Genomic DNA, 25,285 nt, shown 5'->3' with positions numbered 1-25,285 from the left:
AGTTTCTTCTCTGAGCATTGTGTGGATGTTTGGCATTCAGCAGGTTCTTGTCCCAAGAGATAAAGCTGCCTATTCCCTTAGAACTGTCCAATGCTTCGAACACAGATGTTTCCCAGTTCTGCTCAGAACTTAATTTCATATGACGAGTTAAGCCAAAGAGTGCTTAGAGATACCTACTGAGTAGTTTTAATACTTTCATAGTTTCTGAAGGACATTCAGTTTCTCTGGTGATTGAACTTTTTCAACTGCAGAGAAAATTGTTTTGCTTTTTTAAAAACGAAAATCTGGGTCTCAAAAAGGCTAAATATCAACCAAGACTAATACATATTCCTATTAAATGGTTTACTGTTCTTTAGTAAGAACTGTCAGAACAAGTGATCTGTTCAGTATGCGTGATAGATATAGATTAATTAATTTGTTTTTTAATTGGAATCTTGAGTGGCCATACAATGAACTGATAATAAAACTGTGGTAATAGGTGACGTTTGATGTATCTTTGTTAAGTATTCAATCATGCTAATGATTTTTTGGTTGATGGTTAAAGAATGCATAATTGTATGTGCAAAATTATGTTCATGTTTAATTATATTGTAAAACATTTTTCTGACACCAATAACTGGAAAAAAGAGCTCTAATTGTAAGAGTTGCAAAACTGGTATTCTCAACCATGTGAAAGCATTTTGAATTGGAAATGGACATAGAATTTATTTAGACCTTACTGCTGCTATTGAAAATGGGTGATTAATAAGGACCTTGTCTGTTGGTCCATCTTTACATGTCAGCTTGGTGCTGAAGTGATTAAAAATCTTGTAAGCATTCCATAATTGTTTTAATTAATTTGCACCATAAAGCTCTTTTTCATTTTAATAAAGCTATTTTATTTAGCTCACTAGTAGTTATTTTATATCTGATTTTATGGTTGTAATTACTGTATTATACTTTAATGCACTTGTAAGTGCTGTTCACTGGGCATTATAATTAATTAATATATCTTTTAAATCATATTTTTATGTTTTACCATGGAGATTATGTTTGTATGCTATTACAGAGTTCAGAGATCTTAGCAAGGGTTGAGACTGACTGTAAAATCGTTTGTAAATTCCTGACTGCTGTAAGCACTTCTTAAATAGCCAAAACTTACTGTTTTCTTGGCAAATTAAAAAAAGGAGAAAAGGACGAAAAAAGATGTTTAATATGATTCGGAATTTAAAAAGTGTTAGACATAAACCCTCTTATGAATGCACACAGTTATGATTTAGAAGAACAGGCTCGAGAAGTCCAATGGTGGTACCTCGAAGTAGAAGTGTCTAATCAAACATATTTTTCTCTCTCGTGTGTTGCACTTTGAATATTAAGTTCAAGGTCCACTGGGAAACATAGGATGTTTTTTTCACTCTTGTCTAGAAGGGTAGATCTTTCTTGATCCCTGCTAGATGTTTTTCCTAATAATTTTCTCCATTTTGTGTTAGATACCACAGAATTGCTACTTTCATTTGAGGCAACTAGTCCTTCCCTCCTTCCTTCCTCTAGTATTTTCTTCTTTTGCTTTGGTATCAGCATCTTGCGCTTTTCAGTATTGGAGTATCGACCATATCTTTTGTGTATGATGAAAATACTTCTCAGTGATTTCATTCATTCTCAGTACATTTAGTGAGCTAAATTCAAATGGACCATTATGTTTAAATTGTAGGCCATGAGGAGGATATAATTTGGTAATGTTTCTGGGTTTCTGCCAGTCATATTTTCACTTTTTAGGACTTTTCAATGTATATTTTTTAAAATGCTTTTATTGTCATTTTTTACAGTGGACAGTTTTATCCCGTTACAAAAAGCAAACTAACTCTGGTAAAAGATATAATCAGCATGTAAATATTTTACATGGATCTCTACTATTACTTGAAGCAGAATTGTCTATCATAATGCAATCTTGTCTTGAGGTGCATGTTTATGATCTTTAGAATGTCATCTTCAGTCGTCAAGAATGTTTTTTGTTATTAATTTATATTAATAAAAATTAATATATGTAACCACTACTAAGTCATTGCTAAGATCTAATCTTGACAAGAATTAGTTTTGTTCAGAATTTCATTAATTCACATTGGGGATTGTAAGTCTTAATCTGCATCTGGCAACATCTGATGTTGAGATTTTACTCCATACCCTTACCTTTGTCTCCCATAAGCATCCTGGCTTTGAACAATACAGAAATTATTCAGAAGGAGAGAGAATTCAATTAAAAATTAGCTTTTAGTGGGTAGAGTACTCAAATGTCATTGACTGGTGACAAGGTTCTTTCTTTTGGACTGCAAGTTCAGTATGTGGGAACCTCAGTCAGGTTACACCAAGTCAGGTGGGACTGTTGATCTGCTGGAGGGTAGGAAGACACTGCAGAGGGATCTGGACAAGCTGGATCGATGGATCAAGGCCAACTGTGTGAGGTTCAACAAGGCAAGGGGCAGGGTCCTGCACCTGGGTCACAAAATTCCCATGAAACACTCTAAGTTTAGGACGGAGTGGCTGGAAAACTACCTGGGGGAAAAGGACCTGAGAGTGCTGATTGACAACCGGCCGAACATGAGTCAGCAGTGTGCCCAGGTGGCCAAGAAGGCCAATGGCATCGTGGCCTGTATCAGAAACTGTGGCCAGCAGGACCAGGGCAGTGATCGCCTCCCTGTACTCGGCACTAATGAAGCTGCACCTCAATTCCTGTGCTCAGTTTTGGGTCCCTCATGACAAGAAAGACATTTTGGTGCTGGAGCATGTCCAGAGAAGGATAATGTTGCTGGTAAAGGATCTGGAACACAAATTTTGTGAGGAGTGGCTGAGGGAGCTGGGGGTGTTTAGCCTGGAGAAAAGGAGGCTCGGGGGAGATCTTATCACTCTGGAAAACTATCTGAAAGGAGGTGGTAGCCAGGTGTGGGTCAGTCAGTTCTCGCAAATAACAAGTGACAGGATAAGAGAAAATTGTGCTGGGAGAGGTTTAGATTGGATATTAGGAACAATTTCTTCACCAGAAGGATTATCAAGCCGTGGAACAGCCTGCTCAGGGAAGCGTTCGAGCCACCATCCCTGGAGTTATTTAAAAGATGTATAGAAGTGGCCCTTAGGGACATGGTTTAGTGTTGGGCTTTGCTATGTTAGGTTAATGGTTTAGTATCAAGATCTAGCAGGTCTTTCCCAGCCTAAATGATTATATGATTCCATGAAAAACAGGAGTGCTAATGTGTTTCTATTGCACGTTTTCTAAGGATCAATGCACAAAAATAATTGTGCAAGTAAATAGCAGTGCCAATAAGCTTCTGTGGCAAAGGATGGCTCATTATTTTACTGTTAAATTTGGTTTGGTGTCAGAGCACTTACCCTTCTAGCTACTGTGTGCTTTTTAAGAAGAATTGTGTTACTCTTCATGAGAAATACTCACTTCTCTTCCTTTTGTTGAACTAAAAGGCCTCTTTGCCAGAGAGTCTTAGGTTAACTGTATTTTGGATAACTTTTAAGAAATAGTACTTTTTATATTTACAAGTACACAATATTGATAAAATAGCATTAAAAATGAACTGCTCAGGGTATGAAATATGAGTAAAAAAATGAACCTTAAGTAATATTCAAAATTTCAAAACTAGGTCAAAGTCAAACATCAGAAAAGATTGCTAGGGTCAATAGGAATCTTTCAGTAAAGGTGAACATCAAAAGGCTAATGTTCTGAAGTGATAGATTATACAGATAGATGTGGTGGCGCCATGCCGTGCCACTGCAATTTGGCAGTTTGTGCATAATTTTATATTATTTTGCACTTCCTCTTCGCTTATGTGTAAGCTTGCCTGGGGACTGGTTCTAACACCATCCCCCAGTCAGGACAGCAGTCAAGTCATGCTTTAGTACAGGTTATTTCTGTCCTTAACCATTTAGTTTGTGATTCTGTAGTCACATACAATTTTAATTTTGAAATCAGCATGAGAAGCTGACTTTGAACACGAAGAATAAATATTTTATGTGTATAGGCCCTTCTGGCTTGAGGAGCATCTGTTTAAGGTGGTTCAATAAGTGTATTTAATAAAAATATGAATAGTTATTAAAAAGGGATTTTATCTACAAGTTACCTATTTTTGCCAGTATGCTACTTTTGAATGCATCTGTATAATGTATTTTATCCTTAATCAGAAGACTTCCTTCACCCAAACTTTATGTATAGATTTATTGAAAGTATGGGGGAACTTATTAAATATAATTCTTATTTATTTTGAATAAATAAGACAAGACATTGGAATGGACTGCCCAGGGAAGTAGTGGATTCTCCATCCCTGGAGATTTTTAAAAAGAGACTGGATGTGGCACTTAGTGGATCAAGGGTTGGACTTGATGATCTCGGAGGTCCCTTCCAACCCAGCTGATTCTATGATTCTATGAATTTTGATTAAAGAATTATTTTTTTAATTGTAAAATAATTTTTCTATCAGAAACTTAAGTGGAAGTAGTTTATATAAAATACTTGAAGTCTTAAAGCTGACAGTAATGATATATTTTCTTGTTCATTGCTCATACATACTTATTTTCATTGAAATGGAAAATTTAGATTTAGATTATGTCACTCCAAATTACCTTTATCAGCAAATTAGCCTCTACTCACAATTACTTACAAAGTAGGAAGAATTAGCTTCTTTACTCAGTGCATCTTCTATTCCAGTCTTGCATCAATTGACTGTAATGCACAGAATTTAGTAATCCATTTTTCAGCTTGCTTAGACTGGAAAGCAACCTTCAAGAAATTCATTATTCCCATTAACAACTGTAGCTGAAATATCACAACTGGCACAATTTATTGTTCTTCATTACTTACTTTCAGTGGCTGCAAGCAACCAAATGAAATTTATTTCTGCTGTGTGAAGAACAAAAATATTTGTGAGTTAGTAACTTCACTTAGAAATAAAACTGACTTTTTTGCATCCTGCTTGATGTAGTGGATTATCTAATTATAGTAGTCTGCAATATAGGTATCTAAACGTGACATTAAAAAAATGGATTTAACACAGTATCTCACTTCAATGTATTTAACTTGCAGCTAAATTTGCCTGGAGCAAAGGCAGACACACGGTAGTAATTTAGTATTTGTCCTGAATAAGTGACCTAATAATGGTGCACTGGGCTGAGAACTGGCAGAGGATAGTCCTCAAAAGGTTGTAGTGAATTAGGCTACATCTGTCTGGCAATCATTTACCAGTGGTGTCCTTCAAGGTTCAATTCTAAGGCCACATCTCTTCAGTATTTCTATCAGTGATCCGGATACAGGAGTTGAACGCATCATTAGCAAGTTTGCTGATGATACTATACTGGGAGGTGCTGTTGTGTCTCTTGAGGGATAAGATGCCTTGCAGAGGGATCCTGTTAAATGAGAGCACTGGGCAGTCATCAATGATTTATTCAAAATTTGAAAATTTACCAAGAACATATGACAAGTTCTGCATGCGTGATAAAGTCACGCTGATCATAAGTATAGACTGGGAGAGGAGTGGCTGGAGACCAGCCCTGCAAAAAGGGATCTGGAGTTCTGGTTGGCAGCAGCTCAATAGGAACCAACAGTGTGCCCTGGCAACCATGAGGGCAAACCCCATCCTGGGGTGCATCAAACACAGCATCACCAGCTGGTCAAAAGGATTAATTATCCCACAGTATTCAGTGTTGGTACAGTGTCACCTTGAGCACTGTGTGCAGTTCTGAGCCCCACAATTAAAGACAGATGTGAAAATTCTTGAATGTATCCAGAGGAGGGCAAGAAATCTGGTGATAGGGCTGGAAGGCATATCCTGTGAGGAGCAGCTGAGGACTTTGGTCTTGTCTAGTTTGGAGAAGAGGAGGCTGAAAGGTGACCTTACTTTCCTCTATAGCTTCCTGAGCAAGGGAAATGGAGAGGGAGGTGCTGAGCTCTTCTCCTTGGGATCCAGTGAGAGAAGGCGTGGGAATCATTCAAAACTGCACCAGGGGAGATTCAGACTCAACATTAGGAAGTATTTATTTAACGAGAGGGTGGTCAAATGCTAGAACAGGCTTCCTAGAGATGTGGTCTATGCCTCAAGCCTGTCAGTGTTTAAGAGGCCTTTCAACAATGCCTTTAACAAAATGTTTTAACTTTTGGGTAGCCCTGAAGTGGTCAGGCACTTGGACTGGGTGATCATTGTAGATCCCTTCCAACTGAACTATTGTAACTGTTGAGAAGTTAGAGGCATGCAAGCCTTTGTGTGGAAAATGAAAATACAGAGGCTTTTGAAGCTTCTACTGTCTTCAAAATGTGGACTTCTACACATAAACTGCCTTGCTTAATTTTTCAACCTACTTCTGTAAGGTTGCAGAACATATATGGTTATCACATTTGTCTTCTCTTTCTAATAACTTTTCAAGCTTGAGTACTTCCTTCATCATCATTTTCCAAAAGGAGAAACGTCTCCACTGTGCAGAATTGCAAGACTTTTGTAAAGCTCATTTGTTGCTTATTTGAAAAACAAACCAACCAACCAAACAAAAACCAACCAAAAAAAGTGTGACCCAGATTGCTGCTGAGGAAGGGCTACAGAACAAGCCCCACAGTTCACTGTCATATTTGGAGTGCTGGCTTGATGCTTGTTGCACTTGCACAGTAAGAGCTGAGAACGATCCTTGATATTGGCTTCTGTCTCTCTGCCAGCTGGGGCAGCTGATGACTTTTGCAGAAATCCTGGGAAAGAAAGATGTAAAGGTGATGGGAGGCTATTAGGTTTGTAGAGAAAGGAAGAAGATTAGTCACAAGACCTTGAGTCTGGAAGGCTGAGGCTGTTATGGGTAGTGGAAAATCCATCACAAAATTCTCATTTAATTTTAGAAATATTGACAATATGTAGGCACAATATACGGTGATAAAGCTGTAGTACTTTTCCTGTACACATAATGACAGAGAAGGAGAGGGACTTGATGAGATCACTTAGCAGAGCACAAGATCATTACTCCTCCACCATCATTCCCTACCATTTCACATCCCATAGCAGAAGTTCAGTCTCTTGTACAGCAGAAGCATCTAATTAGCCGGTTAGTGTTATACATGGAAATGAAATGAATAATTTAAAGATTCACATATTTTTATATATAGCTATGAAAAAAAAGGTTCCCAGGAGAGGTAACAGATGTTTCTAAGGTGTGCATATAATTTTATATATTTGTCTATATTTATGTTATGGAAGGGACTGCCTTCAGCAACATAGGTACCAGGTCTGCTGGGAGTTGCTTTAGCCACAGATAGATGGAGGCTGACATATGCCATGGAGAAATACCGATGCTTTATACATTTTTGTGGATATTTGTTTTCAATTATAAGTGAAGATGGGATATTGTGATAAATGGACCTTTGGAGTAATATGTTGTGATGTCTTATTTTTTAAAAACCTAATTGTTGGTTGTTTTCAAAATCTAGAAGATTTTTACTTCTTGGTTCCACATTGAAACAACTATATTATATTGGCTGACACTTTCATATAGCCACAAAATGCATCTTGAGGGGAAAAAAAACATTGAACAGTTTCAGTCTGTATTATAATTTAGTATCACTTCTGTTACCTTAATTTTTAGGTAGTGTTTCCTGTAATAGTGCTACCATACTCTCAGGATTATTTTTTAAATTAATTTAGTATTTTAGTGCCTTTTTAGATCTTCTTGAGAAATGTGACATTTGGAAGATGAGCATTTACTCATTGTTTTAGCTGATAATACACCTTTTTGAATGAGGATGAAGGATGATCTGGGTAGAAAAAAATTTCCCAAGAATGTATTTGTATACAGAAAGACAGTAGGAATGTCTTATTTAGGCATTAACAAAGACTTCTTGTCATAAATTTGTCCAAAACAAGACGTTAGCATTTCCGCAGTATTTGTCATTTACACCACATAAGTATGACCATGCTAGTGTCATACGTGAGCTTGTTAACTAAAACCTGTTAAAAGAATGTCTGGGATCCTTTTTGAAGAAAATTCTGCTAAATATAGACAAGCCATGTAGTAGATTAGTTCTATTAGCTCTAGCAATAACCCATGCAAGTGATTATTACAGCTTTCAAATAGTAAATGTGCTACAATAAACATGGTGTTTATAAGTACTGTTTTAGAAACCATTGATTTGTACTGGCTTTATTTGCATTTATTTGTTATACTAAGAAATTATTTAAGCTACAAATTGGTTTTCTCACTATATTTCCTACACATTAATCTCACTTTTTTTTTTTTTTTTGGTCTCAAGTGAAGGCAACCTTTATATATTCTTTCCTTATATTTCTTTGACTTCTTAATTTAATATTGTCTTTTTATTACCAACACTTTATTTTTGGAGGCCATTGTTTTAGGAGGCCACCTTGTCTCTTGTAGTCTTGCCTCAAATAATTTGTAGCCTAAGAAATTAATGAGGATATATGTACCTAATCATTTCACAGTATATATTTTTGGAATATATTGTAAGCTCTGACATTAATGTTTTCTTAAGATAGTGCAACTCAGACCAGCCATCTAGAGGCAGAAAAATCAGTCCAGTGTAATGGTTAACTAGTTTATATTTTGAGTATTTTCATTCAGTTGCAAGAACTTGCATGCACCACCACATTTTATTTCCTTGAGGTTGGAGGAGTATTTTATTGTTTTAGACAGTGCATTTAATACTTAAGACTTCAGAGAAGTTGCAGTAAAATACCTGTTTATTCTGTCTTCAGAACAAGTTCATAGGCACTTGGATCAGCATGAGGTGAAATACTTGCAATTTGCTTTCCGTTGGATGAATAACTTGCTGATGAGAGAAGTTCCTTTGCGGTGTACCATCAGGTTATGGGACACATACCAAGTAAGTACTTTTTTAAACCTCCATAACTCTGGTAATGTGTTTTGGACATCCCAGTGTCTTTGTGAGTGGTTTTTCTTGAACATTTGCAATAATGTCATCTGAAAATCATCGCAATAAGAGAAGAAGCCTTTAATGATCGCTACTACTGAGAAACATATGATGTCTTCAGTCTTCTTGCCCTTCAAAACCAAGCACTTGATGTCATGATAGTTTATAGTACTAAAATGAACACTGACTCAGAGTTAATGTCAATATTCCCTTTTGTCTCTTCAGAGAAGCAAAACATTGAATTGTGCTTAATCAATGCCCTCCATCGACTGTGAGTGCCAGGCTTCTTATTGCCCATCTGTTTAACTACTCAATCCAATACTAGCTTTCAGTCTTCAGTTTTCAACATCCATCCCATTGTCATGTCTTCTTGTCTTCTATTGTTTGTCCAGACAAAACTCTTTATATTACTGACCTCCGGTTGCAGTAATTATTTTTCCTCAATAATTTCTTTCCTGACTGTCAAGAGAAAGAGTTGATATTGGAGAAAAACTGTTAATCTGTTCTTAGTTCTATTACTCCATGTTCCAGTAGCTTCTGGTTGCAATTTCTAACTATGTGTTTGAACTATATATTCTTATCTACCAACTTTGTTGTTGAAGTTAATGGAAAAAAACACAAGAAAAAAGTAAAAAGATTTTAAATTCCATAAGGATTTTCAACTGAATTAGTTAATAAACATGAGGCTAACTCATAATTTGTCTCATAAAGAGATGTAACATCTTTAAATATCAGTGTCTTTATATCTGTTCATTATGTAGTAATGTCTATTTAGTTTCATACACTTTAATGGCTGTTGCTTCCATCTGGGGTCCTTTTGCCTCCTTTGTCTCATTATAGTATCTGTTATTCACTGGAATATCTGTTATTACCTGGCATTTCATTCCACTGGAAAATATTTATTCTGTATAAGACTTTTCTGATAAATCAAAAGATCGAACTATTTAAATGTTTCACTGTAGCTAGTTTATCTCCTTTTGAATAATTTTGTCGCTGTTGCTGGACTATTTCTGAGTCTTGAAGGTTTTTTACATGCTATTACTTAATACTTGATCATTAGCTTTATCTGTGTGTTAAAATCGTGTAAGAGCACTTCCTTAATCCAGCTAACCAGCCATAAGTGCCCAAAAAAAGATGTTTTTGCCAAAGCTTCACTTTGAGCTCATCTGTGAGTTATGATTCTATGATAACTTGAGAAACTTCCTTTGAAAACCGGATCTGTGGCTAATTTCGCACACTATTGCCATGCTGAAGGGAACCCTTTCTCGTTGCTGGTCCGTAGGCACCTCCCAAGGTACACTTCAATGGGATCTTTATCAATAACAGGTTTTTCTGATGATTTAATTATGACTTTTAACAAATTCTGCTATATGGCAGTAGTTCTCTGGAGTATTTAAAAGCTTAATACTTAAATATTTACATGGGATTTCCAAGTGTATCTTTTAAATGAAGGTTTCTTATACCTAAATATCTAAATGGAATTCTTACACCTAGAGTGGGACTATTTGTATATTAAACAAGCTTAAGGAATAATTCTGTGTTTTGACTCAGCAGGTGCAGCAGATCTGTGCTGTTTTCTAGGTTTCATTATTTAGTAGACTGTAGTGTATGCATTTCTTGTCTAATAGTGTATTTAAAACCACTAAGAATATCTTAATGTAGACACCTCTATTACCAACCTTTTTTCTGAACAATCTCAAGCAATTCCTCAAATTACTAATTAGGTTTCAATTGTGCTGATACTAAACTTATTATCAACCTATAATATGGATCTTATCACCCTGATAAGATGGATAATAAATGCAGTTAACCTGCAAGAAAGAGCCAGTAAAATTTGGGAAAAGTTTTTGCTGAAGTGTAAAGCATTATAGATTTTTACACAAATAACTTGTCACTAAGCCATTCCACTGCATGTGATTTCTTACTTAATAATTTGCAACTGTATCAACAGTGCTGCTTTCTGAATGCAAAACTCTTTAGAGATGGAGTTTGTTCAGTTGATTGTATCATCTGATTTGTATTCTTAACTGTAAAGCCTAATATAGACCAAAAGATTGTTTAAAGATATATTTTAAAGAAGTTTTTCAGAGGGTCTAGCTATGGATGAACCTGTGTTGTTGGATTTGAAAGATCGATGTAAAATGAGTAAAGGCAAGAAATCTAATAGGGGATCTTATTTAAAAAAAAAAAAATTCGCTTTCCAGATACTGATGGAACAATCATACTAATAATTGTAAGGGCCTGGATAGATGCTGAACTGCTTGTCTCACTGTACTCAAATGCTGATGATCCTGTTATCAGGCTTGCTTTTGCTACGTTGTGTCCTAAAGTAAGGAAACATGGTGGTTCTGCTTAGATTTACACATTTTTGCCATCTGCTCTTTCAGTGCCTACTCAGTATGTGCATGTACTGACTTTTACTCCCTGATATTCTTCAACCATTGTAAACAGAAATACCTTTAGCTTTGTCAAGTGTGAAAGATTCCACAAAACAAAATAGTGTAATGTAGGACCTCAGTTTTATCTTTTATTATATCTTATCTTTTTATCTTATATTTTAGCATCCTTTTTGACATAAAGGATTGGTAAAATGAAGTAGCATGACAGCTGAATTATTCATGAGATGTAAGTGTTTAACATATTTCTATGGACTTACAAAATGCAAGTTAGTTTTATATTTGTTCCTTGCCAGAAGGGTGTTTTGACACTATTTTAAAGATTACTTTGCTATATGAGACTGACTTCTGTGAGCTTCTAACTTAAGATTCAACATACTGTATTAGAAAAGGTGGAGATGTCTCAATGCTCAGCCTCTACACTGTCCTACTCTAAATAAATATTTTAAATGTTGGCCATCAAAGCCTCAAAAGTATCCTTGCTTCAGACTAAGACATTTTATTGACGTTTGCATCAAGTTTTCATTTTTCTTTATTTCTTAAAATGTGTGTTGCCCTTCAGGCACTTTTGAGATCCACTGTGTTTATGTAGCTATGTACTCCTGTGCTGGGGGGGAGAAAGCAATGCCATTGCAGTGGTGGCATCCATTCTGAGCTTTTCATTTTTGACTGGAAATGGCACTACAGCACTTGAATGTCAGTGGTTGTATACCAATACTTAGAGCAGAATAGTGTTCAGTTTTAACTATCAGTATTTTTAAACTGCTTTAATATTGAGTTCAAAACTACATTTGATTTGTAGACAGTTTGCAGCTGGAAGGAAGTCTCTAACAATGCCATCAAATCATCCTGATACAAGATAACGTGGCGTTATGCTGACTGGTGTTTTCAATAGGATAAGCATTTTCATAGGCATATAAGTACTTCATTTTATTTACTTTTCCTGTAGAATGAAGTGCATGTATTTTTTCATTAAAGTGTTTTCCTTCTGATCTAATGTTCTTACATAAATTACCTTTTTGTGCTGACCTCCGTGCAGTGATTTCTCTGTGTAACTCACTCTATCAGTAGTACTAAATTTTCAGAAGAGACACTGACACAGGTTCCATAGCTAAAAACTTGCTGAGGAAAAAAAAAAGAACATGGAAAATGAAAAAAAGTAGCAACTATCTGTATTAGTTTTCAGTTCTAAATATGTGGTATCGTATGCTGTGTTGCTGTTTAGAGTTAAAATTTACAGCATAATATTTTCACATACCATGAAGTCTTTTTGTTTAGTGCTGTTTAGCTGACTGCTGTATTGCCAGCTCACCAGTAAGTAGGCTGATATAGCTGCCATGAGTCACACACTCAGACTTGTTGGATACACAAAACCAGGCAATGAGGTAGGTACTGTTTACAGGGCCCTGCTGTCCTGCTTTGCAGCTTTGCCTTGTTCTTGTGTGAGGAAAACTTTAGTGTTACCAAGATACCTTAAGGCTTACCATGTAAAATAAGTGCAAATTAAAGCATATTTATATAATCGTACGATGTAAAATGCAAAGCAGTTACAAAGATTTAGAAAAGGTATAGGAAAAAGCAAATAATAACACTGACAGAATTTGACAGTACTGGTGAGTTGATTTACTGTCTCACTGCTGAAATAGGTTTTTCTCTAGTTCCTGTTCCCCTCAGCTCCTTGGCAGTATCTGTTGCTTTTCTTCAGATTAGCAAAGTGAGGAGGCTGCTGAGTACCACAGCCAGTGCAAGGGAGAGAGGATGAGAGAGAACAGCTATGATTGCAACCCTAGTGTTAGATCAGAATGATGTCCTTATTTGCCATCTTTCCTAGGAAGAGTTTCCTTTTTGGTAGATAGTACATTTTTCAGATTGCATACATTAGACACACTTCAATAGGGAGCACCCATTGCTGGTGGAGCCTGCTGGCTTATATCTTTCCTCCTGAACTCCTGCAGATGGGTTCAGAAAAATATTTTTTTCCTCCTTGAAATTTATTGTTTCTTCTTAATCCAGGAGACTTATGCTTTGTTTCTCCACGATAAACATTATTCCTTTTTTTTCTCAGTTAGAACAAGTATTATCACATGTAATTGACCAGCCATTTATGTTCCTTTCCTTCTTTCTCTCCTTCTTTTCCTCTTTCTTAGTATTCATTTTTATTGTCATGAAACTCATGTTGGACCTCATATACTCTACTGGCCGGTATGGTAACAGACATACTTGTTTCTCATTTATTTGTTGGTATCATTTATGTAGCTCATTACTAGCTTTTGATCAAGTGGATTTTGTTTAAAATCTAATTTTACATTCTAATATATAATTTTTTAAAAATAATATTTTTCAATAAATAATATTGGTACTATCTTCCAGAAGTGCTGAGAACCCATAAATCTTATTGAAGCTTATAAAAAACTGCAGAAGCAAGGGTTTCTGTTTATCCAGATGGAAAAGTAGATGTGCAACTTCAAGGAACTATTAAAATAAAAGTTTGGTTACAGAAATTAACACCACTACCTCTTGCTCCCCCTTCCCCCACCCCAAACAAAAAGAAAGAGATAAAGAGGGGGAAAAAATATTATACAGAATAATCATTTTTGTCTGGTCATGAGTCATTGGAATTTAAGAAGTGTGCAAAAATGCAGTTATAGTTTTTGTCCTATGTTTCTATTTTTTTATATAGACTCAGTCAGAAATTTTCATTCCCTGAACATGAGGATGATTTAAATCTGTTTTCCAGTAGTTGTCTTGTGTTTAGTACTCATTTAAAAAAAAAAAAATCAATTAAAGTTGAAACTGGAGTGCATTTCTCAACAGACACTGTAGAATCTATAAAAGAAAGACATTATTACTGCTCTGGTCTCAATCAAAACCTTAAGCCATCTGAGACAAGAGACTCAAAATACACCTACTGAAAGCAGATTTAATTTTCCATGGCCAGGAATATAGAGAGCCTAAGAGCTCTCACTGTTCCAGTGGTCTGGTTTTTTTGGGTTTTTTTAATAGAAAGCGTGGTTTGGACCATAAAGGTCCTTGAACTAGGTTAGGTTAAGTGGACAAAACCAAACATTTAGAGTGAGAACAGAAGAATGGGGAAGGTATATACCCTCCCATCTTCTGCTAGTTGCAAGATTTATTATATATCTATCAATGTTTTTACCTCTATGTGTATATCCAGACTGAATTTCGTTTGCCATTTCATGGTTCAGTGACACAACAACTTTCTGTAACTTTTTTGCGGCCAACTTTATTTTTTACCAGTAAAAGCTATCCTGAATAATTTTGCCTCTCTACCAAACTAATCTTTTTCAAGACCACCTGGTATTCTAGTGAGCAACACGGATCCTATTCTGTTAATTTTGTCCTTTTAATTCATGGACACTTTCTCTCTTGTTTGACAATAACTTACTTTTAGAATCTTGCTTAGTGACCTTGTTAGAAGTGTCTGGATGTCTGAATATTTAATATCCAATTACTAACACGTGGGTAGGATCATGTCCTTCAGATTTCTAGGCATTTGTCATTTTGACTGAAACTGGCCAGTAGGTTAAATGTGGGGGAGTAGAGGAGGCAGACATAGCGGGATATAACCTTTCCTGACAGATGTAAAATGTGAACATAAAAGTTTGATTTTCATAGAATCATAGAATCATAGAATCGATTGGGTTGGAAAAGACCTCTGAGATCATCGAGTCCAACCCTTGGTCCAAATCCAGTCCATTTACTAGATCATGGCACTCAGTGCCACGTCCAATCTGCGTTTAAAAATCTCCAGGGATGGTGAATCCACCACCTCTCTGGGCAGCCCATTCCAATGCCTGATCACTCTCTCTGTAAAGAATTTTCTCCTGATATCCAACTTAAATTTCCCCTGGCACAGCTTAAGCCCGTGCCCCCTTGTCCTATTGCTGAGTGCCTGAGAGAAGAGACCAACCCCCACCTGGCCAGAACTTCCCTTTAGGTAGTTATAGACGGTGATGAGGTCACCTCTGAGCCTCCTCTTCTCCAGGCTAAACAACCCCAGCTCCCTCAGCCTCTCCCTATAGGACTTATGCTCCAGTCCCTTCACCAGCCTTGTTGCTCTTCTCTGGACCCGCTCCAGCACCTCAATATCCTTTCTGAACTGAGGGGCCCAGAACTGAACACAATACTCAAGGTGTGGCCTCACCAACGCAGAGTACAGGGGAAGGATCACTTCCCTGCTCCTGCTGGCCACACTATTTTTGATACAGGACAAGATCCCATTGGCCTTCTTGGCCACCTGGGCACACTGTTGGCTCATGTTGAGCTTCCTGTCAATTAGTACCCCCAGGTCCCTTTCTGCCTGGCTGCTCTCCAGCCACTCTGTCCCCAGCCTGTAGCGTGCATGGGGTTGTTGTGGCCAAAGTGCAGGACCCGGCACTTGGCTTTATTGAACTTCATCCCATTTTCTTAGGAAATAAAGTTAAAAATACTGTATCGCTTGGTAGTGACACTTCTTGTCCACCTGCCATATACTATAAGAGAAACCAGCTCCTGGATTAAAAAGCAGCAGCATCCTCTGGAGCCTGTACTCAGGTCACGCCTCTCCCTTTGATTCTGCCACCTCTTGTTTTCTCTTGGGAATTTTTTTTAGCTTCTTTCCTGGGAGCTGGAATTTGCCATCCTACTGTCTACTGAGCCCAGCCTTGGATCTTGCCTTCTTTCATTGTAATTCAAGAACACCTTTTCGTATTGTTCTCTTTAGAAGTAAATGTAAAAGTATGATTTAAATCAAATTTAGTTATTTGAAACCATAGGAAGTTGTGAAAAGATTGCAACATTGGCAATCTAAACATGTTCTTGTTTTAATATAACATCCTTATTCTAACTCTGCATTCCTTTGGAAGATTCTTGATCCTTTTGTATTCAGCAAGTGTTTTCTCTTGTGTCAATACACTCCTGCTACATAAAGCTTCCATTCAACTTGAGCAATTGAAAAGTTTTTATACGCTTCAAATCTTTGTCAGGAAACTCACTGTCATCACCTTCTACCACATGGATAGTTACCTTCCGAGATAACTTTGTTGCCTGGGCAACCTTCCACTGGCAAGAGTTGTGCTCATTAGGAATTTATTGTGGCAGGCAATTATATTTCAGTGGTATAGCACTGAAGTCAATGACCTCTTATTGTTTATTCTGTGCTAACTGCAATCTGGAATAATGGAAAACTCAAAGAAAAGAAGGTAAGAGTGTTAGTCCAAAAAAGAACCACACTGCTTTATCTTTTAACTGTATATATATATATATATATATATATATATATAACTTTATGTAGAGTCTTTAACATGCCTAAGGATTATGTGCACAATGGAGAAAACCCAAGTTTCTTAAGGAATAATTCACCTTTTCGGTGTGACACTAAAATACACTCATTCACATTGATATATGAATATCAATCTGAGGTTTTCTCCTAGAACAGAAAAAAGCCAAATGGTATTTGTAGAATTATAATGATGTGTATGTACTATTTGTACTCTTTTGTTGATCATCTAAGTCTAGTTTGTTAGTTGTTCCTATTTATTTTGTAGTTTCTTATGGAGAGACAGGGTTCCCAAATTCTTAGTGAAAGCAGACTAAGGGGGTTCTGATTTTGCACTGGACCACGTTCTTGGACAGAGCAGTATAGTATTCCCATTCAGATTCCAAACTGTGATCTGCAGTTACACTAGCACTTACACTAGCAATTATAAAACTGACTGTAGCTGCCTCTGTGAGATGCTTAAATATGACTCCCCGTAAAAGTTGAAATTGTTATCTAGCACAAATGCATGCCTTTGAATGGGTTTGCATATTTCTTGCCAATCCATGGGAATTTCTGTATTTAGAGGTCTGACATATCTAGGACTAGTTCAAGTTCCTAGTCTCTGGCCGTCCTATTTGGGGGCTTACCAGGGTGGGGTTCAGTTTGAGATAAAAATGCAAAACCATAGGTGTCTTACTGTAAGTTTGTGTGTGTTCATTACTGTGTTAGGTATCTAAGCTTCACCTGATAAATAAACACAGAGGAGCCTAGAGAGAGATTTAGAGTGATTTATGAGATTGATCGTTTAGAGTGGCTGGTCAGCTGAATCCCTTTTTAGGCTGCATTGAACATACTCACTACATCTTTATTACCTGTGTAGCTTAAGTACACAACATGCTTGTAGACACTTAAATTTAGAAGTCTTTGTCTCAAAATGGAAGCTCTCTGAGTTTCTGTGAAAAGTGAGTTAAAATTCCTTTCATAATATTCTAAAAGGCTTTTAATGACATGACATTCTTTATCACTAGATCAACTGTTTTGATATAAGTAAGTGTGGATTCCAAATATGTTCATGTATTGCCAGTTTTTGTCTCGTTTTCTTTAGTAGCATTCATTGACATCAGGAAAGATTCGCTGTGGAAAATGAAAGAAGGAAAAAATTGTGTACCCATGCTCTCCTAGGAGGAAGGTATTTAGACATGCAAAAACCATACAAAACCAAAAGTCAGTGATATGCATAGGAAAGCCTGTAGGTTTTTCTAGGTTCAAGTTCTTAAAGGCAGCTTCCAGTACTGTTCAAATAGATGTTAATTTTTCTGTGATTAAATGGAAGTTGATTGTGAATGCAGAGAGGATGAAAGTACTTCTCTTATGCTTAGCTTAAAGAATGTGAATGATCTCATTGACTTCCATAGAGCAACCCATGAATTTCGTTATTTAAGCATGTACTCTCAAGTGCTTTACTGATCAGGGTCTTGATGAATGAATGTAGGATGCTAGTAGAATGCTAGATACAGTCTAGAAAATAGTTTGTTTTGCTCGTTAGCTACTTCAATGTAGTCGGTGTTTCTAGAGTAAGGCTTTATTAAAATTGATATTGTTCTTAAAGACCGAAGTCTGAAAGAGAATTGTGTTGCTATACAAGAAGACAGAAAGGAAGATTACCTTTCTCACATCCATATGCTCTTTAATTTTGTGCATCTTTTGGATACACATCAGACTTCCCTAACACTTTTCTGTAATTTCAAAGGTATTTTTAAAATTAGTATCTCTATTCCCCATGTATTCCCTTAGTCTCTGGATTATGTTTGTATTTTTAAAAGTTCTCAGCAGTGCCCGGTGAGAGGACAAGAAATAGTGGGCACAAATTGAAACACATAGAATTCTATGTGAACACAACAAAACACTTTTGTCCTGTGAAGGTCATCAAACACTGCCATAGGTTGCCTAATTTATGGGGTTTCCATCCTTGGAGATATTCAGATGCCAGCTGGACATGGTTGTAGACAACCCTGTCTAGGTGACTCTTCTTCAGCAGATTATTAGGATCTTGGGAGGTCCTTTCCAACTTAAGTGATTTATGTTAGACATAAGTTAAATGAGTGTGTATTAAGAGTAGCTGCTTCACTTCTGTTTTGCCTATGCAGACTGGGAAGTGAGGAACTGAGAATATATCACATACTTTTTAAAAAGGGTTTTCTTGCATGTGTTTGAAAGGTATTTGTCCTCATTTTGTACTTGAGACATCTAATTGAAGCAATCACTAACACATTTTTTGCCTTTGCTTCCACGTATGCTGTTGTTCATTACTACAACTTTCCTTACACTGATCTCATGCTTTCCTGCCCCACAATGTGCTGAATCATCTAGAATGGCAAAGGTGAATGTCCTTCTGATGAGTGAGCTGTCAGAGGTTTCCTGGCTTGCTGAACTGTCCATCTTTGTAGTAATTTCACTGTTGCTTTCAGATGATATAATTTTCTGTTGGGTAAATTTTCATCTAGGTGAGTTTAATGATCTGTCTCCTTATATGAGTGTGTAACTCTTTATGGTGGCGTAAATGAAATCACCTAAGTACATGGAAGGTGGTGAGCCTAAGCTTATTTTTCCTAAAGCAGCTATGGAACTCCATTGTTAGGAAATTTTTCATAAAGCTGTCTTTGTACATGGTTTATTTCCTTTTTCCATTCTGGAGGAAGTCTGCATACGTGGAGAGGATTTTGCATAGCCACATCTCCTCTTGATGTGGAGATGCGAACAAAAGAATTTGGCCCAACTGCCTCACATTATAGGCAAATCAGCTAATTGTCAGAGCAAGAATGCTGGTGTAGAGGTGAAGTGTTACCCAGCACCATTCAAATACAAGACATTTATGTACCAGGACAGGCTGGGGGCTGACCTGCTGGAAAGCAGCTTTGTGGAGCAGGACCTGGGGGTCCTGGTGGACAACAAGTTGTCCGTGTCCAGTGTCCTTGTGGCCAAGAAGACCAATGGTATGCTGGGCTGCATTAGGAAGAACATTGCCAGCAGGTTGAGGGAGGTGATCCTGCCCATCTTCTCAGCCCTAGTGAGGCTGCACCTGGAGTGCTGTGTCCAGTTCTGGGCTTCTCAGTACAAGACACGTGGAGCTCCTGGAGCAGGTCCAGTGGGGGGCTATGAAAATGATTAAGAGTCTGGAGCATCTCTCTTAGGAAGAAAAGCTGAGGGAGCTGGGCCTGTTCAGCCTTGAGAAGAGACAACTGAGAGGGGACCTCATCAATGTCTACAAGTATTGGAAAGGAAGGTACCAGTGGATGGAGCCAGGCTTTTCTCAGTATTGCAAAGCAATAGGAAAAGAGGTAATGGGCAGAAACTGATGCACAGGAAGTTCCACCTGAACATGAGGAAGAACTTCTTTACTATGTGGGTGAGCACACGCTGGAACAGATTGCCCAGGGAGGTTGTGGAGTCTCCCTCACTGGAGAAATTCAAGAACCTTCTGGATGCAATCCTGTGCTGTGTGCTCTCGGATGACCCTCCTTGTGGAGAGCAGTTGGACCAGGTGACCCACTGTGGTCTCTTCCAACCTTACCTATTCTGTGATTCTGTGATTTTATTGAGTTCAATGTGGCATTAAATGACTTTCTGTTAGATAACAAATAAATTACTCCACATGTTCATTAAACTTATTATTTGATTTATTTACAAATTTATTTTCCTATTCCTCTAAAAAAAGAGTTTCTTTGATGGCTCTTCAATGAGGAAACGTTAGTGCTCCTTATGCAAATAGGACGTCACTTTCTAGATTAATTGATTTTATGTTCAGGGTACTTTGTTAATAAAATGGCATTAAAGGGAGAAATATACTTAGTATAAGAAAGAAATACTAAAACCTCATTGAAAAAGCTTTGTACACTTTTGCTTTGTTAATGTGCTTTATGGTTATCCCAGATGTTTAGTGAAGTAGGCTAGGTTAGTGTCAGATTTCAATCTCCTTTGACTGTTGTTTCAACTGCTCTTGAGTGTATGGTTGTTCTCTGAAAATGGTACTCCATGCTTTCTGTTGATTGAGTAGGTATTCTCTCAGGACTTGAGTCCTCTGAATGACCATCTTCCAAAGTATCACTACCAGATATGACTCTATTGGAATTTAATTCTGTTACTTCTATAGTCTTTGTCACACGGATCTGCATAAACCAGTGCTTCTGAAAAGTAGGTCATTCTTTACATACAGTATTCTAAATGTTGTAACGTGTTTTACTTCAGTTATTCCTGTTTTATATTAAGAATATTGCTCTACTGTCTGTGTAATATGCTGTTTATTTTCAGTTATTAAATTTCATTATGAACTGCCAATACAGTAATCTAAAACTAGTATGCAAAAGTCAAAGAGACTTCTTAATTTTAGCTGTGCACAATAAAAATTCTGTAGCCAAAGGATGGCTGTAGTAATAGATAACTGTAAGTTTGTCTTTGGGGCAGTTGTTTATGGCAAACTGGTTCACTGTTGATAAAAAATACCTTTGACGATGCATGAAGCAGCTCAGATCCAAGCTACTGACTGCTCTCAGCTGCATGGCTTTTACAAACACATGGATTTCTCTTATAGTAAGGAAAGGAGAGTAAGCTTCCTTCTACTTTAAAAATAGATTGTTGTTATTAGATCTTAACCACTACTGAAAAAAAATCAGATGTATTGTAAGCATTATTTAATACAATATAGTAAAATAATTGCCACTGTCTTTGTAGGATGTTCAGTTAAAATTCATCCAGTGTAAGTTATGCTTGCTTGTTTCACTTTTTCTGCCTTTAGGTACTCTTAAAAAAAAAAAAAAAAAGAAAAGAAAAAAGAAAGAAACAAGGGGAACACTGCATTACAAGCTTTCTTATCTGAAACTTCTTGGAACTTACTGATTATGGGTTTTCTTCTTATACCCCTACTGTTCTTTAAACATGAGAGTTAGTGTACACAATACTATTGCATTCTGGTTTTGCTCCTGTTTGTGTCATGGATGCGGGGACTCCCCAGTGTAGGTTGTGAGCAGGTCTGTGGAGTCAGTGTGTAAGTCACAATTCCCAGGAGAAGGAGCTGGAGCACAATAGGAACATTGCAGGGCACCCCTGCAATGCAGGATGGAGCTACTCCTTCCTCTCATCAGCTTTACTGACATGTCTTAAGACTACATTACTACATTACATTATTAAGACTAAATTACTGCATTAAGGCTACACTACAGTTTCAAGTTTTTTACTTTAGTATTTTAAAGTCTTTAGTTCTGTTTTCTGAACCTCCTGTTAGTTGGTTATTGGTGTTCATAGAGGTGAATGCTAACAACTAAACCATGACTTCCATTTGATTTTTTCCTTTTCTTTCTGATATCTTGTTGTAAAACCTGAACAAATGTAAATAAGTACTAACATTGTACAGTTCTCTGGTTCCTTGTTTCGAATTTATTAAAGCATCCATAGCTAACACAGCCTGCACAGAAAATCTGTTTAGCTTTCAAGATAATTATAAGTCTTTGTCATTGTATAAGACATAAAACCTAAATTCAGACACAACCTTGGAGGGGCGGGGAGGGGGGAGAAAGGGCAAACTACGTTTCAACAAGTCCAGTAAAATCCAGTAAAAATAGCTTCTTTGTAGTAGCATAGGTACTTGTAGAGAGATTATGAAATTGATATAATTACTGTTTGTTTCTGGAATGCATAACTTCATTAGAACTACATGAAATATTAAGAATCTTATCTTCTTTTGTCTCTCCAGAGCTTTAGCTCCTAGTAGTGATCACTACTTCTTTAATATTCTGGCCTTTCTTGTTTTCCTGATACATGACAGTTTTGTGCTTTACTCTGCCACTTGCATTGTCCTTGACTGTCTATTTTGAGAGCAGTTCTGCCCTTTCTTCCAGTCTCACAGGGGTTCTTGGTTCTTTTTCACTTTTCCTTCTCCATCCTATTCATGGGTGATCTGAGACTTTCTTACAACTTCACTGTCAGCTTGTGCCGATGATTTGCATATCTACTTTTTTTTCCCCCTGACCTGTCTTCCTTATTTAAGATATGCATTTCAGAGCATCTGTATGACAGTTCTCCCTAGATAGCTGATGACAATTACTGATACCAAGAATTCCTCTTTTCCTGAATAAAGCTCTTGCTTCTCTTATTTTGTAACTTTTTGTAGTAGATACAGCATAGGATTTTTTTGTTTAACATATTTTTCTCTTACATTTTCCAGACAATCTATGCTGTACTTTCCTCTCAAAGAATTTCAAAAAGCTCAATTCTTATTCTTGTTTTGAACTTTTGTCTAATAGGAATAATATGAATCCCTTTAAATCACACAGAATACTTAATTTTCTTCTTCTGTCATTACTCAGATCTTCCATCATTCAGTTCCTTCATTTTCTTGCCATTTTCATTCGTAAGTATTCATGTGGTTATCCCAATTTAGTTTCTTTTCTCCCAGCAGTAGTTTGGGAATGACTGATCAAAAAACTCCCAACTATTTCAAAGTGTATAAATCTGTGCTAAATTTTGGCTGTTCTGTGCTTAGTTGGGATTAATTATAGTGTGAAACTGAAATAATGATACACATGCTGCAGTATGTAGGTGAATATGAAGAGACTCTAAAGTGATGCCTAATGTGGCATCAGAAATGGACAGTGCTTTTCAAATTAAATCTGATTTCAGCTGCCCTCTGAACTGTCTTTAATAAGCGTTATTCCACTGAATGTTTGCCACCTCTAACTATTAAGATTAATTTTGAAACAACAAAAAATTTCAACATAGGAATCTTTAGGTGGGCACTGGTTCACAAAGTAAGTTGTCCTGACTATTCAGATCTCTGAACAGAGTATATAACATTAAAGTACAATTGGTGAAATATGTCATTGTTCTACTGGTTATTCTGATTAAGTATACAAATCAGTTATTGCTAATAATACCCACATATTTTAAATTAGTGAATTAATTTGATAAGTCTGTCTTCTGTTTTAAATTTTGTCTAGTCTATTTGTCTATTTGTAAACATATATCTATGAACACTTATTTCTATATTCAACTTTTTGGCTACAATAATCCATTTTCACTGTGTATTTAATAAAGCAGTTACCAAACTTGTACATGGGAGTCAGTGGGTAAGATTCACTTCAGGCAACTCAGTTGTCTTCAGTAGTGTTCCACACGGTAGTAATATCTTACAGTGAAGCTAAAAATCAAGTTTCTCTAAAATGCTCACTCAAGACTAAGGGTAATCCCTGAGTCACAACTTGAGCATCATTACTGTGCTGCGATACTGTTGTGACTTTGTGAACAATGAAAGAGTTTACCATGTGAAAATAGCTGTTGTGGGAAACATCTTTGAGAGATGGTGACTCCACATCTGCCTTTGTTTTTGAAAGCCATGACTGGTGGTAACTGAAGGAAGATAAATTTCTATTAAGGCTGGAGGTATGTGGGTTAAATTCTGGAATTGTGTGTTTCCACAGTAGAGAGGGAAAAATAGTACTTGATTTTTATTTAATAAAAGAGTTTATTGTAGAAAAGAATGATGTGCCTTATATAGCTTTCTCAGTTTGTGTTAACCCTGATGTTTGAGAAATACAGAGTTCATACAATCAGATAGAAGTTGAATTGTGTTTTGCCAATGGCACAAGTTTCTCATTCATGTATGCTGACAGAGGTTGCAAAAAGTGCCTTTGGGAACTTAATTTGAAGGTAACTTGTGAAATGAGTTAAAAAAAAGTCATACTTTTTTTTTCTCTCAAGTGCCTCTGGTTGAACCCTCCAAAACTGGTAATTTGAAGTTGAACAATACCCTTTTCTCTGATGTTTATAGTGTGCTGAATTTAGCTACTATTATTTTGAAAGGTTGAATATTATAACACTAAGGATACTTCAGCCCTTTTAGTAGACTAATAAAGTACACTTGTATTTAGTTGATTACTGTGATTTCATTCCACTTGCGGAACTTCATAATGCTTTAATTTCACCCAGGCTAGCTTTTATTTCTCCACTGTCTTAATCATCACTGACAATTCACCAACCTTTCTGCCTTTGTTTCCAAGTCCTCTAACTGCAGCTTTAATATTTTCCGTTTTTTTTTCCTCTTCCCCTTGAAATTAAAAATGTTTCTTTCTCTCTAGAACCATTTAGCTGTTGTTTTAAAGATATATTTTTACAACCATGGAAATGAGAACTTCTAGCTTTTTTGAACAATGTGGTGTTAATAGCCATGCAGCTAGTTACACAGGTTTGTACTTGTAGTGCTTATAGGCAATATCCTGTAGAAACCTCAGCCCAACTTGCTTTGATCTTCCCATCATCTCCTATTGCCTTCAGTTACTTGCTAAGGTAAATGCAAACATAAGCTTTCAGATAACCCTATTTGATCCATCTCACATAGTCCTGGATTAAGTAGGCACTTTATTATACGGAGATCACTACAGACTGTTGAATTACTCTTAGTCTGTAGCTAAGGTTACTCAGTGCATCTTCAACATCTGCTGAAAAAATGTAGAAGCTGTGCACGTTTCTACAATATCCATTTCAGACTATTTGTGCTTGGTTAAGAAAAGCTGACATATATCTAGATGATCTGACATTGCTGTATCATGGTAGAATCATTGGGTATCATTATACGACATAAAATTCATCATTTATTTGTGCAACCATAAATCAGAACCTAGCCCAACAAGTCACCTTGTCATAGAAAGAGCTCAGGTTAGTCAAGCAGGACCTGCCTTTTATAAATTT

The 25,285-nt window shown here is 36.7% G+C and overlaps 1 protein-coding gene across 2 annotated transcripts in view; it reads left to right on the top strand.

Moving 5' to 3' along the window:
- Positions 1 to 25,285, top strand: part of TBC1D22A (TBC1 domain family member 22A) — a 156,236-nt gene that overhangs the window by 77,937 nt on the left and 53,014 nt on the right. The window contains exon 11 of one of the 2 annotated variants that reach the window (XM_064656246.1): positions 8,718 to 8,845. The exons of the other annotated variant lie outside the window; for it this stretch is intronic. Within the exon in view, the coding sequence (XP_064512316.1) occupies positions 8,718 to 8,845 (128 nt within the window). The remainder of the gene's footprint in view (positions 1 to 8,717; positions 8,846 to 25,285) is intronic. 2 annotated transcript variants of the gene reach the window in all.

This window comes from Pseudopipra pipra, chromosome 5 (genome assembly GCF_036250125.1).
Source record: "Pseudopipra pipra isolate bDixPip1 chromosome 5, bDixPip1.hap1, whole genome shotgun sequence".
NCBI classification, from domain to species: domain Eukaryota; kingdom Metazoa; phylum Chordata; class Aves; order Passeriformes; family Pipridae; genus Pseudopipra; species Pseudopipra pipra.
The sequence above is the reverse complement of the archived record's forward strand: the minus strand, read 5'-3'. Positions and strand labels throughout refer to the sequence as shown.